The sequence below is a fragment of the Capra hircus genome, chromosome 5 (assembly GCF_001704415.2).
Source record: "Capra hircus breed San Clemente chromosome 5, ASM170441v1, whole genome shotgun sequence".
NCBI classification, from domain to species: Eukaryota; Metazoa; Chordata; class Mammalia; order Artiodactyla; family Bovidae; genus Capra; species Capra hircus.
Genome location: NC_030812.1, coordinates 27373289 through 27387951, shown reverse-complemented (window position 1 = coordinate 27387951; position 14663 = coordinate 27373289). Strand labels below are relative to the sequence as shown.

The following is a 14663-nucleotide window of genomic DNA, read 5'->3' as shown; positions in this document are numbered from 1 at the left end:
ATGATTTTCTGGTTTTCAGTATCCTGGGGAAGGGACCGGAGAGGGGAGGCTGATTCCTGCCCTAGAACATTTTGTTCACCTCTTAGCTCCATCTTTTATCGCTTGATCTTTCTGCTGTCAGAAATCTGGATATTCTTCTCCTCTTCCCTATGCCTCCTCCAGGAAGCCTCCCCTGACTCTCAGATGGATCGGGCCCGCTGTCTTCCACCGCTTTTTGCATTCGCCTGCACCAAGGGGTCTGGGGGTCTACAGCCCTCCTCCCCAGTCTGGACTGGCCCTGGCTGGGACCGAAAGCCTCGGCCAGGTGGACCGCGCGGAGGGCGGAAGCGCGGTCCCGGGAGGGGCCAGCGGGCAGAGAAAGGTGGCGCGCAGCCAGCCCCGCCCCTACCTGTGTAAGCCGATCCACTCGCGCGTAGCGGATAAAAGCGGCCCTGTTGCCCGGAGGTCAGAGAGTTCAGCCCCCTGTCTCTAGCCGTTCTTTCTATCCAGACCCAGCTCAGCATGTCTCTCCACTTCGGCTCCCAGGTCTTCAGCTCGCGCTCCGCCGCCTTCCCGGGCCGTGGCGCTCCGGTGCGCCTGAGCTCGGTGCGCCCCGGCGGCTTCGGCAGCAGCAGCAGTCTCTATGGCTTGGGCGCCTCTCGGCCTCGAGTGGCCGCGCGCTCATCCTACGGGGCCCCTGTGGGCACCGGCATCAGCGCGGTCACCATCAATCAGAGCCTGCTGACCCCGCTTCAGGTGGACATCGACCCCTCCATCCAGCAGGTGCGCCAGGAGGAGCGCGAGCAGATCAAGACCCTCAACAACAAGTTTGCCTCCTTCATCGACAAGGTGAGCTCCCTCACTGCCAGGAGCCAGGCTCCAGGCCCCAGCAGCCGCCCCGCGGTGCCACACGTGAGCCGGGCGCTGGCAGGGCTGGTACTGGCTCTCTTTCCTCCGATATCGGGGACTGAACCCTCCCCATGAATCCTGTTTTGCCAACATCAGCCTCTCTCTTCCGGCAAGCTACCCAAATCAACCTGCTTTTTCCCCCAGAACGTGTGTCGGGGGCTGTCCTGTGACCTGGAGTTCTTGGGCTGCTTTCAGCGGCCAGTTTTCGAGCTCCAAACTCTGGGGGCCTGGACTTCTTTCCCTGGGCCCTTTTCTCCGAGAGGGGGCTGTGTGGAGTCGGAGATGGGGTAGGTTGAGAACACTTCCACCTGTCCTCTCCAGCAGTTGCTGGAAAGAAAGGGCTGGAGAGAGGGAGGCTCCCAGCCCTGGCTGCCCCACCTACCTGGTCTTCCAACCCTCTGTTTGGTGGTGGGAAGTGAGGCTCTTCCTGCCCTTGGAGAGGGCCCATTGGGGGCACTGAGTGCCCCCGGGAACGGCCATTTAGGAGGTGTTTTTCTCGGTTGTTCAGGTCCCAAAAGAGTGGGGAATGGAGATGGGGGTGCAGACTTGTGGGGCTGGACCCAGGAACTAAGGGCTAGTTCCCTGGAGCAGGACCGGGGCCTCCTTCCTTGTGTAACTCTCTGCTTCTCTGTTCCCCCATCTCCTCTCCTTCACCCTTCAGACCATACACATCCTTCAGGTTCTGGGGCAACCTCCACAGGAAGCCCCAGGCCCAGGCTTCCTCCCCCTGCTACTTAGCTGCAGCCCCTGGGTCCTGCTGCCTTAGTGGCTGGTCTTGAGGAGGCTGGCTTCCCACCACCAGCCATACTGGTGCTTCTTAGGGCTTCTTTACACTGGCTTGATTCTAGCATCCTGTCCTGAGGCCTTGTTGGACAAAGAGGGAAGAGGGGAAGGGAGGATATTGAGAGAGGAAGAGATAATGTCCCAGCCTGAAGGGAGGGGGCCCCAGTCAGGCTCAGGATGAAGATAGGCGGGAGGCAGCCCTTCGGAGAGGGCAGTGGAGACCATCACCTGTGGTGTGTTGGGGAGCAGAGGAAGGAGGAGACCCTAAAGCGTAAGCACTGGGACATGTCAGTGATCTGAGCCCTGGACACACTGGAGACAGAGAGTCCTGGAGGAGGGGCTAGTTCAGGGTGGGCTTCCTGGAGAAGAGGGCCAAGGGCTGGCGGGGAAGAGCCAGTGGGGATGCAGCTTCTTCCAGGTGCGCATTGGGAGACCCTCCCAACTGCACTGAGTGGCACAGTCAGCCCTCCGTGAGTTCCCTCCTCCTGCTCCTTCTAGGTGCGGTTTCTGGAGCAGCAGAACAAGCTGCTGGAGACCAAGTGGACGCTGCTACAGGAGCAGAAGTCTGCCAAGAGCAACCGCCTCCCAGGCATCTTTGAGGCCCAGATTGCTGGCCTGCGGAAGCAGCTAGAGGCCCTGCAGCTGGATGGGGGTCGTCTAGAGGTGGAGCTGCGGAACATGCAGGATATCGTGGAAGACTTCAAGAATAAGTATGGTCCCCCAGTGCAACCTGTGGGGATTCGTGCCCTGGGCTACTGTGCCCCTCTCAGCTCACCCCCTCATAATCCTTCTGGGGTCAGAGGTCAGGGGGTGCTGCTGCTCAGTGCAATAACTCCCTCAAGGGAAGGAAGGTCTTGATTCACAGGTTCCCTGCCTCTCCCCCCCTTTCTTCTCTTTGTCTCTGGGGGCCGTTTCCAAGTCATTCTGGTCCTTTCTCCCGACTCATTCCCAAAGAACTCTCTCAACGCTTTCCTGATCCGCACTGTTCCCTTTGGGAGCCTGACCAGGGCCCAGGAGACAGCAGGCCAGGAATCATCCTGCAACAGATGTGCGCCAGAAGTTGTATGACCCTCAGATTATTCCAGAACAACTCCGTTTTGTTCCTGTGAGGATTAGAGTCCAGCTAGTTGCAGGGGCTTGACTGAGATTGCAGAGTAGATCATTGGGAATGCTGGGTCTTGCTTTGGGGCCCCAACTCCATACATGGAGCCAGCTTGAGGAGGAAAGAGGCAGAGAGGGCGAGCGATGGGCGAGGTTGCAGAGGCTGGGGTGGGGATGGGGATGGGGGTTTCCGGCCGGAGCAGGAACCAGAAAGGAGGCTCTGAGGAGAGGCAGGGAGTGTGGAGGCTGGTTTTGAGGGCAGGCCTTTGAGGTGCCCGCTGTTCTCACTGAATAGAAACCAAAGCCAGAGGCTGAGTGGGCATCCCTGGCCTGTGGGCACGGGGTGGGGGTGGGTAATGAGTGAGTTCTGTGCTCTGCCTGGGGGTGTATGACTAAGCCGGAGCAGGGCCACTTCCTCTGACTGGAGGTAGAACAAACAAAGGCCTCTGAAGGGAGCGCCTTTCCCCCCTCCCCCAACTTCCCTAGGGCAACAGGATTAATCCCACAGCAGGTGGAACCAGACAGGTGCAGGGCCGGGGAGGCCTGGGACAGCCTGTGAGCCCCTGTTGTCCAGGCCTCCCCTGCCCTGCATGTGTGCACACATGCTCCCCCCAGCCAAAGCCCCAGAGCGCTTTCCTGGGGCCCCAGGCTGAGCTCCGGACCAGGCTGAAGGAGGAGCTGGAAGGGGATGTGGGGAGGGGGTCCTGATGCGGCTGCCCAGGGAGCCCTCATCCGTGTGCCCTCTGGGCCCAGCGGCACAGCAGGAATGGGCAGACAGCCTTGTAGATATTTTTCTAACTCTTCTAGAGGATGGGGTAGGGGGAGTGGACTTTGGGGGTCTGGGCTCCTGGAGGGCCTCTGCCTGCCGGAGCATCCTACTCCCCACTGAAGCTGCCCCACATTGCTCCTGTTGTTCTCAGTTTCCGACACCTATTTTGAATCCTCCAGTAAACACTGGGCCAGGCCCAGCTGCCCTCTTGCTCTGTGCCCGGCTTTGCTGGTGTCCTTCTATGGACAAGGGGCTGGCTCCTTGAGAGAAAGAAGGATGGGAGAGGGGCTGTGAGAGTAGGGATGGGGGCTCCCCACCTACTTGGGACCTGGTTCTTCTTCCCGAGTCCACAAGGTTCCTCCTCTTCAGGCCCCTTCTTCACTCTCAGCCAATGGGATTAAGCAGGTTAAGCTCAAGTGTCAGATGACCAGGCTTCAAGTCTGGGCTTTGCACTTAGCAGCTTGATGACTGCACAGAGTACTTTGCCTCTCAGCACCTCTGTTCCTCTTCCTATGAGTCACAGCAATTGTTAATAGGATTGTTGTGGACATTAAATTAGCGAATGCGCAGGAAGCATGTAACGGGGCAGGGCCATATGAAGCGGTCCATAAGCGTGGCTGTTCTCTGCCTTCTCACTCCCAGGATATGCAGCCTCTGTCCTTTAATTCACATATGTTTCCTGCTCCCCCACCCCCACCCCCTGCCAAGACTCAAAGTCCTAGGAATAGCCATATGGATGAGCCAGGGACATTTTGCGTCATAAGTGAAAGTGAAAGTGAAAGTCGCTCAGTCCTGTCCAACTCTTTGCCACCCCATGGACTATACAGTCCATGGAATTCTCCAGGCCAGAACACTGGAGTGGGTAGCCGTTTCCTTCTCCAGGGGATCTTCCCAACCCAGGGATTGAACCCAGGTCTCCCACATTGCAGGTGGATTCGTTACCAGCTGAGCCACCAGGGAAGCCCAAGAATACGGGAGTGGGTAGCCTATCCCTTCTCCACTGGATCTTCCTGACCTAGGAATCGAACCAGGGTCTCCTGCATTGCGGAGACTCTTTACCAACTGAGCTACCATGTCATTAAGGAGGGAGTGAAGGTGATGCACGGCAGACCTTCACACTTGGATATGAGGGGACAGAGGCAGAGTTGCACCAACACCATGCTTCCCTTCTTTGCTGCAGGTATGAAGATGAAATTAACCGTCGCACAGCTGCTGAGAATGAGTTTGTGGTGTTGAAGAAGGTGAGGGGGGCATACAGGGAGGGTAGGGGACACTGTAGAAACAGGGGCCCGGGGACCACATGCCTCTCACCAAAGCAACCAATGTGGTCAGAGTCTGGTGGGTCTATAAGAGGGAAATGATGGGCTTGGAGAAGGAACGATTTGAAAGCCAGGCCCTTTATAAGGCTATAACATGTACATGTATGTGTGTGCGTGTGGTGTGTGTGTGTGCGTGTGTGTGTGTGTGGCAAGTCAGTAGACTTGTTTCTGGGCTTGGAAAGATTAGAATTAAGACGCCAAGTTGGAGGTTGGAGAGGGCAATTGCAACCCCACAATAAGTAAGTGTTCTATCAGTTAGAACATTCAGTTACGGATGAGGGTGGCACATGGCAGGCCTGAAATAGTGAATGAATGGGCTGCCTTGAGGCAGAGTGAGCCTTCCCATACCTGGAGGTGTGCAAGTTGAGTTTGGAAGGCCTTAGGAATAAGGGCTTGACTTAAGACTATGCTTTAAAGTACACTTACTCAGTGTCCCAGGCCCATCCACAGAAATGTAACCTGCCCTGGAGTGCTGTGCCCTTGGAGATTCAGGGATGAGTGGAAGTGAGCTCTCCCCACAGGAGGAACCCACAGCAGAGGATGGTGCCCAGACATCATCTGGACTTGTGGTGTTATCTGTGGCCTGCCTGCGTCAGCATCACCCAAGTTGCCAGTTACACATTTGGGCTGGAGATTTCTCATCTCTGGGTGTGGTATCCTGGAGTCTGCATGATTTCATGCTCTCCCATTTGACTAATGAAAAGCTGAGGCTCATGAAGTTGTAGTGATTTGTTCAAGGTGATATAGCCACTAGGGGGCAGAGCCGGGGGTGTGTCTAAACCACTGAAGCCTTTAGGAACTGGTGAAGTGCTCCGTTTGGGGCTTCAGAATGCTCTGGGCTGTCAGTGCTGAGAAGGCACCTCCAGTCCTGGGGATGAGTGGAGATAATGTCCATCTCAAAGCCTGGGCGGGTCCACTGGAGGGAACTTCCTGCTGTGGATGTGTCAGGCAGCATGGAGCTGCTGCATGTTTCTTGGTAGGGCAGTGGGGTTTGGTCCTGGGATTGGAGAGTACTGGCTGCCAAATGTTTCACGTACTGAGAACATGCTATCCATCTACCCCTTCTGCCACCACCCCTCCCAGGACGTGGATGTTGCCTACATGAACAAGGTGGAGTTGGAGGCCAAGGTGGATGGCCTGAATGACGAGATCAACTTCCTCAGGACCCTCTATGAGCAGGTGGAGACCTCAGGGGTGGGAAATATGCCACACCCTACCTGTCCTAGCCAGGGGGCCATCTGGCCCACCCTCTGCCTCTGGGTCAGTCTGGGTGTGTGTTGGGTGCATGTAGCGGAGATGACCCTGCTCTTCTCTAGATGCAGGAATCGGTGGTGGGCGAGGAGCTCAGGAAGAGCTGAGGCAGTGTAGCAGGGGGGTGAGAATGCGGGGTGGGGTGTGTGTCAGTTAAAATTGGCCTTCTAGAGACATGGGATGACCATTTGTAAGGAAGGGGGATTGGGAGGGGCTGGAAGAAACCAGGAGGATGTTGAGGGATCTGGGCTGTGACAGGGTTCATGGGTGCGCTGGGTGGGCTGGCAGGGAAACCAGGTCAGGAGAGGCTGGAGTGCCTGAGGATTTACGCCCACCACCCAGCCTCTCTCTCTGCCTGCCCCTCCCATCTCCTTTCCTGCCCTGCCCTGAGCTTCCAGATCCTTTCCCTGAAGGGGGTCAAAAACCACTTCATCCCATTAGAGTGAGGCTCTGGCCTTAGGCAGAAGACGGTATGGTTGATCGTCAGGCTGGTCTGGGACATAGTTACACCAGAGGCGAACTACAGACCAGTTCTTACTTCTCTTCAGTCTCGCTTTTACCTGAACATCCAGCTTCCATTTGCATCTCCGAGAGAATTTCCACGTGTGTTAATTTCGGGGGCTGGATCCTTGAAGCTGATTTTGGGCCCTCCTAGTCTCATTGTGGGTCTTTATATGTCTATCACATGTTATATATGTGTGTGTGTGTGTGTATACACGTATATGTAATTATTTTCCTGTCATTATGAAGTACCTACTCATTGCAAAAAATCTAGAAAATTAAGTAAAGGATAAAATTGAAAAAAAGCTTCCTATGCCATCTCTTATCATCTTGATAGCTACCTTTTCAGGCTCTTTCTGTATGTATATCTATACATAAAGATACAGAAGTATATATATTTAATAGAATAGAATCATGCCTTTTTTACATAACTGTATATCATGGATGTAGTTCCCTGTCCATAAATATGGCTGTATCATCATAGAGCTCAACCCGCAGAGCAGCTCACAGCCAGGACTACCACAGTTCAGCACACTCTGTCTCTTGTTTTTTCCTCTGTGATCCCACCGGACTCTTTGATTTGATGAGCTGCTGATGGGCTCCTCTGGGAGCCAGGACTGGCAGAGCCGTTTAGTAGGTGCAGGGTCTGTTGTGACCTCTGGCTGCCTGGTTACTCGCTCTCACTCTGGCCTCTTCTTCCTTTATCTTTGCCTAGTGCGAGGGATCCCAGGATGGGCGTGGGGACAGGAATGTATCACCCAAGCCCTGATGCTCCATCTGGTCTGTACAGGAGCTGAAAGAGCTGCAGTCTGAGGTCTCAGACATGTCTGTGGTCCTGTCCATGGACAACAACCGCTCCCTGGACTTGGAGAGCATCATTGCTGAGGTCAAGGCCCAGTACGAGGAGATCGCCAACCGCAGCCGGGCTGAGGCCGAGGCCTGTTACCAGACCAAGGTGTGTGGTCACTGGAGGCGTATTTTCTCTTCCTGGCAGGGTCCTGGGTGGTGGCTTCCCTTATTTCTCACCCTGTCTTGAGCCTTTGGGGCCTGGGTCTCACTGTGCTGACAGGCGCCAGGGATTAAGTCTATGGGGGTCTCCAGTGCCCCGGGAAGAAGAGGAAGAGAAGGCCAGGCACCTGCCCAGGGAGAGATTCCAGCCTGATGTAAGGGGCAAGGCAGAGGAAATGGACATGGAGTAATAATTATTATAGCTGAACTTTGGCGAGTGAGCACAGTGCTAGGCAACATTTCAAATGTTTTACCTGTATTGACTCATATAACCCACAGAACAGCCTGTTAGGTACGCAATATTATCCGTTTTTCACAGGTGGGGAAACTGAAGCATGGAGAAGTTAAGTGATTTTTCTAGCTCCACACAGGTAGTGAATGGAAGAGTAGAGACCAGATTCTGGATCCAAGGGCTCCAGATTATGTTTAATCATTATATGCACTGGGCGAGGGCAGGGCAGCTGACAGGGCAGGTGCTGAGGGAATGTGTGGGGCTGGGGTGGGGTGGGGGGTGCTGGGGTAACTGAGGGAGGGAGCCTGAGGGTTTAAAAGTGGCGTAGAGTGCTGTCTCTGCAGATATAGGGGGTCATCCATGGTGCACATGAGAACACAGGTATGTCAATAAGGACTTGCTGTGTGACTCTTAGGCAGTCCCTTCCACTCTCTGGGACTCATGCTCTTCATCTGTGAGATGGATGATGCTAATGAAGGGGTTAACAGGTGAGGATCTCAGACTTCCTGTGGTTCTCCAGTGTTAGGACATGATGGAAATGGGAAGAGCACTGGTATCAGTGGGGACGGGTCCAGGGAGCCATCGTTGTCCTCCCTGTCCTGGCTGGGAGGAAGCTGAACCCTGCCCCACCCCACTGTCCAGAAGTCTGGCCTCTGGCATCGGGCAAAGTCTGCTGGGAGTCAGACTGTCCCTCCCCGGCACGATAAGCTGGGAGGCCTTGTCACTCAGAACCTGGGGCCTTCTTTGGGTGAGGAGAAGACGAGCCCCCTGTAATCATAGCCCGCCCCTGTCATACCCTTCTGTGTGGTCCTCCAGTTTGAGACCCTCCAGGCCCAGGCTGGGAAGCACGGGGACGACCTCCGGAATACCCGGAATGAGATTGCGGACATGAACCGGGCTATCCAGAGGCTGCAGGCTGAGATCGAGAACATCAAGAACCAGGTTGGCACCAGTGCTTGTCCTTGGGGCAGGTGAAGGGCAGCCAGCTGGGACCATGCTCAGGACGAGAAGCAGGAGGCAGGGGCATCAGTCCTGCCCCTGCTGCCCTGGGGACGAGGCTGGGGCAGCTCTAGCATCTCAGACCCACCTGTGGGCTCTCCAGGATGAAATATGCTTGGCCAGGTGCTGGTCTGGCCAAGGGAGAACAGGAGTCCTAGCAGGGCATAGTGCTTGTGGAGGGAGCCTCAGGCTGCCGGCCAGACGAGAACCACCATTCATTACCACCTTGGTCCTGAGCCCTCTTCTTGCACCTAGCTCTGGGTGCAATGTATACCTGCGAATGGGGGCCATGGGGTCTGGGGCCAACTCGCTGTGACTCCCGAGACCCCACCACATCCGCTGACCTCACTCCCCACCACTCCCTCTCTGGCCATGCTCTTGCCGCTTGCTGGAGATGATGCTTGCCAAGCATCTTCATGCTTCAATGCCTTTGCGCTCGGTGTTCCCTCCACCTGGAATGTGGTTCTCCCAGCTCTGCACATCGTGCCCCTTTCTCATCGTCTTTTGTTGAGGACAAAAGATCTCTTCTCAGAGATGGCTTCCTCAGCCACCTAGCCACTCTCTCAGCAGTCTGTGGGAAGATCCCTGAAACACTTAACACGCTCTGAAATGTCCTGTCTTATACTGGAGTGGGTAGCCATTCTCTTCTTCAGCAGATCTTCCTGACCCAGGAATCAAACCCAGGTCTCCCACATTGCAGGCAGATTCTTTCTGTCTAAGCCACCAGGGAAGTCCATTGACTTACTAGGTAAGTCTTATTAATTAAGTGTAAGTAAATATTGTCCCTCACCTCCCCTGGGATATTAAAAAATGCTGTAAGAGCTGGGCCCCCCCGTCCATCTGGTTCGCTGCTCCTCCCTTCCCAGCACCTGACACATAGTAGGGCACAAGTGTCAGAAGACAGACTGATAGGAGGAGATCCTGTGAAGCTGGGGCAGGGAGCACTGATGAGAAAGGGTCCCCTAAGATCTGATGACGGCATGGAAGTGGGGGAGGCAGCTAAGCTTCAGCAGGCATCTGCAGTGGGAAGGGAAAGAAGCTGATGGATGACAGCTGGGGGATGGGATGTGAGGGTGATCTACCCAGAAATGTCCTCCCCTTGGAGCCCTGCAGGCCTGTTTGCATGTGGGCGAGAATGGAAGCTTCCTCCTGGCACAGATTCGGAGCCATGAGTCACTGGTGCAGTGAGCCAGTATCCAGGCCAGGAGGGGAGGCACAGAGCAACGAACGGCAGTTTCCCGAACCCCACAGCTTCTCCCACGTCTGGTTCTCTTCTCACACAGCAGGGCAGGCTCAGGCCCTGAAGCTGTGGCTCAGAGGCAGGAATGACCCTGCCAAGGGGGCACCAGTGTGACAGGGGAGGATGCTGACCGGTGGATGGGGGCAAGGGCGTCAGCCAGCCTCCAGGGCAGGACTGGGAGGATCGGGCAGAGAGGCAGAGTGCATGCACTGAGGGGAGAGGATCTGAGGGCAGAAGGTGGTTGTGAGAATGAAGGAGGAGGAGCCCTGGGCTAGGGGATGGGATGGTGGCCCTTGGAAATGAATAAGGGGCGGCTCAGGCTTCTCAGGTGGTGCAACAGTAAAGGGTCCACCTGTCAATGCAGGAGAGGCAGGTTCCATCCCTGGGTCGGGAAGATCCCCTCGAGAAGGAAATGGCAACCCACTCCAGTATTCCTGCCTGGAGAATCCCATGGACAGAGGAGCCTGGCAGGCTACAGTCCATGGGGTCGCAAAGAGTCAGACACATACTGAGCTGAGCACACATACACACACACCCCCCACTATATAGGCTCCTCTAGTAGGGGATGGGGCACAAGAGAGGGAACACTAAGGCCAGGCAGGAAGTGAGAGCTGTTGCTCAGGTCCCTCTGAATCACACCACCCCTACCTGCACCTGGCGGGCTGTTGACTTGGAATCTAGGGTTTCGGGAAGCATTTCTGTGCTCCGAGTCTCCCCGTTCTGGGCCTATTGCAAAATGGCTCCTGTTTTCAAGGTGCCTGAAAGGTGCCTGGTCAGCTGCCTGAAATTTGAGTACTACACTGGAATCCCACGGCCTTGGAGCTCCTCCAAGTAGGGGTCGGGTATGTGAGCATTTATAAATCATAATCGCATTTACTCATACTAGCATTTATTAAGTACTTACTGAATGCTAGACACTGTGCCAAGGACTTGTGTATCATTTCATTTCATTACTTGAGCTATTCCCATCTATAGTTATATACCGTGATTACTGTTATTTTAGAAAAGAGGAGACTTCTGGCTTAGAAGGGTTGATTCATCAAGATCACATGGCTTGTAACAGGCAGAGCCAGAACTGAAAGCTAGGCATTGGGTATCCAAGCCCATGTTTTTTAAAATTAATTAATTACTGGCTGCACTGGGTCTTAGTTGCTGCACGCAAGCTTTCTCTAGTTGCAACAAGCAAGGGCTACTCTCGAGTGGTGAGGTGCAGGCTTCTCATTGCGCGGCTTCTCCTGTTCTAGAGCACAGGCTCTAGGGCGCACGGGTTCAGTAGCTGTGGCACACTGGCTTAGTTACCCCTTGGTGTGTGGGACTGTCCCAGACCAGGGAGGGAGCCTTTGTCCTCTGCACTGGCAGGTGGATTCTTAATCACTGGACCACCTGGGAAGTCCCTCAAAGCCCATGTTTTAAACCCTTGGGATTCCCTGGTGCTTGGGGAAGGAGGCTGGTGCCAGTGAAGCCACAGTAAGCACGTTGCCCAGGTGCTCACTGCAGGATGGGGAGGCAGGGAGGCAGTGACTGATGAGGCCTGCAACCCTGGTTCAGAGCCCCGCTACTCCCCACAGCGTGCCAAGTTGGAAGCCGCCATTGCCGATGCTGAACAACGTGGGGAACTGGCTGTCAAGGATGCACGGGCCAAGCAGGAGGATCTGGAGGCCGCCCTGCAGAAGGCCAAGCAGGACATGACCCGGCAGCTCCGGGAGTACCAGGAGCTCATGAACATCAAGCTGGCTCTGGACATCGAGATTGCCACCTACCGCAAGCTGCTGGAGGGCGAGGAGAGCCGGTAAGGACATACAAGCTGGTCGGTGGGGCTTGCAGCTTGACACCCATCCGCCTGCGAGCATTTCCTGTATCCCTCCTTCTGCAGGGCACTGAAGATGGGAAGTGCAGGGAGGGTACAGATAATGCTTGCTTCTTTGCCCTTGATGGCTTTCTGGAGGGAAAGACCTTGTGGTATAAGCTCAGTGGGAAAGTTGATAACAGCATTTTTGTGTGTTAACAAGGTCATCTTATTTGATTCTCAGAACACATTGGGTAAGCAAGACAGGTATTATTGACTTCTGAGTGTACAGAGGGTAAACTGGTTAGTTTTATTAACTGAGGGGACATAGCCAGTATGAGCTCTGCTGATTCCTGGTTCAACCATCTTCCTTGGCAACAGTCTGCTTCTCACGACATAATTGAGGGCTAAGTCATGTGGTGTTGACTGAGCATGGTGAGGAGGTAAATTTCCCCTGTCCCCAGAGATATTTGCATGCTTACCTGCAGCCTGTGATGAAGCTGGGCTGGGTTAGTCTTACAGGAAATTCTTCACAAAAGACTCAAAACCTATGTCCGTAAAGTTGGGTCTTCATTCATACCTTGATGGCTTGATTGACTCATTTTGTCAACAGATAAGGGGCCTGGAAGCTTCCTAGTGTCTACCTCTCTTACCCCTGCCCTTTGCTCTATCCCCTTCCAGGACTTGGGGTTGCCGAGGTCAGCTGGGCTTCCTTTGCTTGCTCCACTAAATTGAGGCCTTCCCTCCTCCCTGCAGCATAAATTCATCCTCACGGCCAAGGGCTTGGTGGCAATGGGGCTATGAGTCACAGAACAAACATACCTGTCTCGGATAGATTTTTAATTTCCAGTACAAGAACTGTTTCAGCTCCCCAGGCTGCTTAAAGCCACCGCTGCCTCCTCCTTCCCCTTGCAGTTCCCAAAGCTGAATTCACTCAGTCAACACTTAACATTTCATTAACAATTTCAACCCATATTAAGTAATTAGCATGTGCCAGACCTCATGCTGGTGACTGGTGATGCAGGAATCAATAAGCCACAGCCGCCTTTGAGGATTTTATGATCTGGTTAAGGGAGGCAGCGATCTACATAAACAATAAGAGCAGCTACCATTTATAGAATCCTGTGTGCCCAGGGCTTTAGGTAAGTTATGAGTTTAACCCTCACAAACAACCCTGTGAGTTTGGGACAGGCTAAGACCGCATTTACAAGTGAGGAAACGGGGGCTCTGAGACATTCCCAAGATTGTTGTAGCCAGAAGTGGAAGGCTGGATGTGTGGGGACACAGGAATGAACATGAGTCCTGCTTGCGGCCTGGATGGAGGGGTGCAGGAGTGCCTCCTCCAGTGCTGAGGAGAGAGCAGCCCTCACAGGTCTCTCCTCTGCCCCCAGGTTGACCGGAGATGGAGTAGGAGCCGTGAACATCTGTAAGTCCTTGGCTGCGGCCCATCACCTGTGCTGTCCAGACAAGGCTGGGTCTATTAGATGGCACATTGGCCTGAAGACCTGGCCTCATGGAGGCCCGGAGCCTCCTTCCCTAAACAGCTTTCAGCAGGTGCCTGGAGAGTCCATCCAGACAGGCTCAACAGCCCAGCAAAGCCATGCATGAGGGCAGGGTGGGGCAGGGGGCAGTGTGGAGCAGCCCTCACCTCTGAGGCCACTTCTGGGTTGGCCCCTGGCTGTTGGTAGGGGAAGGGTGGTGCGTAGAGGGAGGGAAACAGGCAGCTATGGCAGGAGGCTGGGGGCTCAGGTAGTGGGCCTCACACTGATGGAGACCTCTTCTCTTCTCTCTCAGCTGTGGTCAGTTCCACGGGCGGCTCTGGTAGCCGGCTGACTTTTGGGGGAACCATGGGCAACAATGCCCTGAGATTCTCCAGCGGTGGAGGGCCTGGGACCCTCAAGGCCTACTCCATGAGGACCACATCCGCCACCAGCAGGAGCCCCCGCAATTGAGCCCTGGATGTGGGAAGATACATACCCCTCCTCCCATAGTCACAAGGAGACCCCCAACCCTGGTCCTACCCCTCATCCCAAGAACTGCAAGACAGTTTGGAAAAAGATATCAGAATAGCTTCCAATAAAGCAGCTGCTTTCTGAGACCTGGATGAGCCCCTGCCTGGCACCTGGTATCCTGGCTTCATTAGGCCCAGAGGGGAAGGTGTGGCGAGGAAAGGCTCTAGAGAGCACTGGGAGAGCACACTGGTGACATGGGGGCGCTGCTCACGGGAAACTGGCTCTTACCTAGAGTGAGGCCGTGGCCACTCTCAAGGCTGGGGCTGATTCCAGCTCCTCTCCTGAACAAGCCAGAAAGCCCTGCAAGTTCTGGTTCTGCCAGGAAGTGGGCACTGGACTCCTCCTACTGAGGGAGTGGGAGGGCTGTTTGCACACCCCCTCCCCCTGCCAATGCCCTGTGTTGTCAGAGAACATTCCTTAGTGGTGAGAAGACCACAAACATTTAGCTGCCCCAGGCCTGGGTTTCGGGTGGACCAGCCAACTGGCAATTCAGCTCTTCCTGGTGCTGAGTTGGCCAGGCCCTGGGCCCTGGATGGTGTGTGTCTGAGGTCCTGGAGGGGTTCTGGGATTCTGCGGGAGTGATGGCAGTGGGAGGAAGTCTGTGTGCGTGTGGGAGGACTTTAGGGTGAGGGGGTCCCAGAGCCTGGATCCCTGGCAGGGGGCTGTCTCACCCCCCTCACCCAGGGATGGGCTGTGGATCTGGGTCCCTCATGGGGGGGGGGGCAGGAAGGACATCAGGATGTTAAGGCTCTGCTTGATGGGACGTCTGTATGT

At 55.1% G+C, this 14663-nt stretch overlaps 1 protein-coding gene across 1 annotated transcript; it reads left to right on the top strand.

Moving 5' to 3' along the window:
- Window positions 379–13984, top strand: KRT7 (keratin 7). The gene is made up of 9 exons (XM_005680100.3): window positions 379–828; window positions 2170–2381; window positions 4722–4782; window positions 5944–6039; window positions 7403–7567; window positions 8669–8794; window positions 11660–11880; window positions 13269–13303; window positions 13672–13984. The coding sequence occupies exons 1-9, from the start codon at window positions 502–504 to the stop codon at window positions 13827–13829; spliced, it is 1401 nt and encodes a 466-aa protein (XP_005680157.3). The 5' UTR covers window positions 379–501; the 3' UTR covers window positions 13830–13984.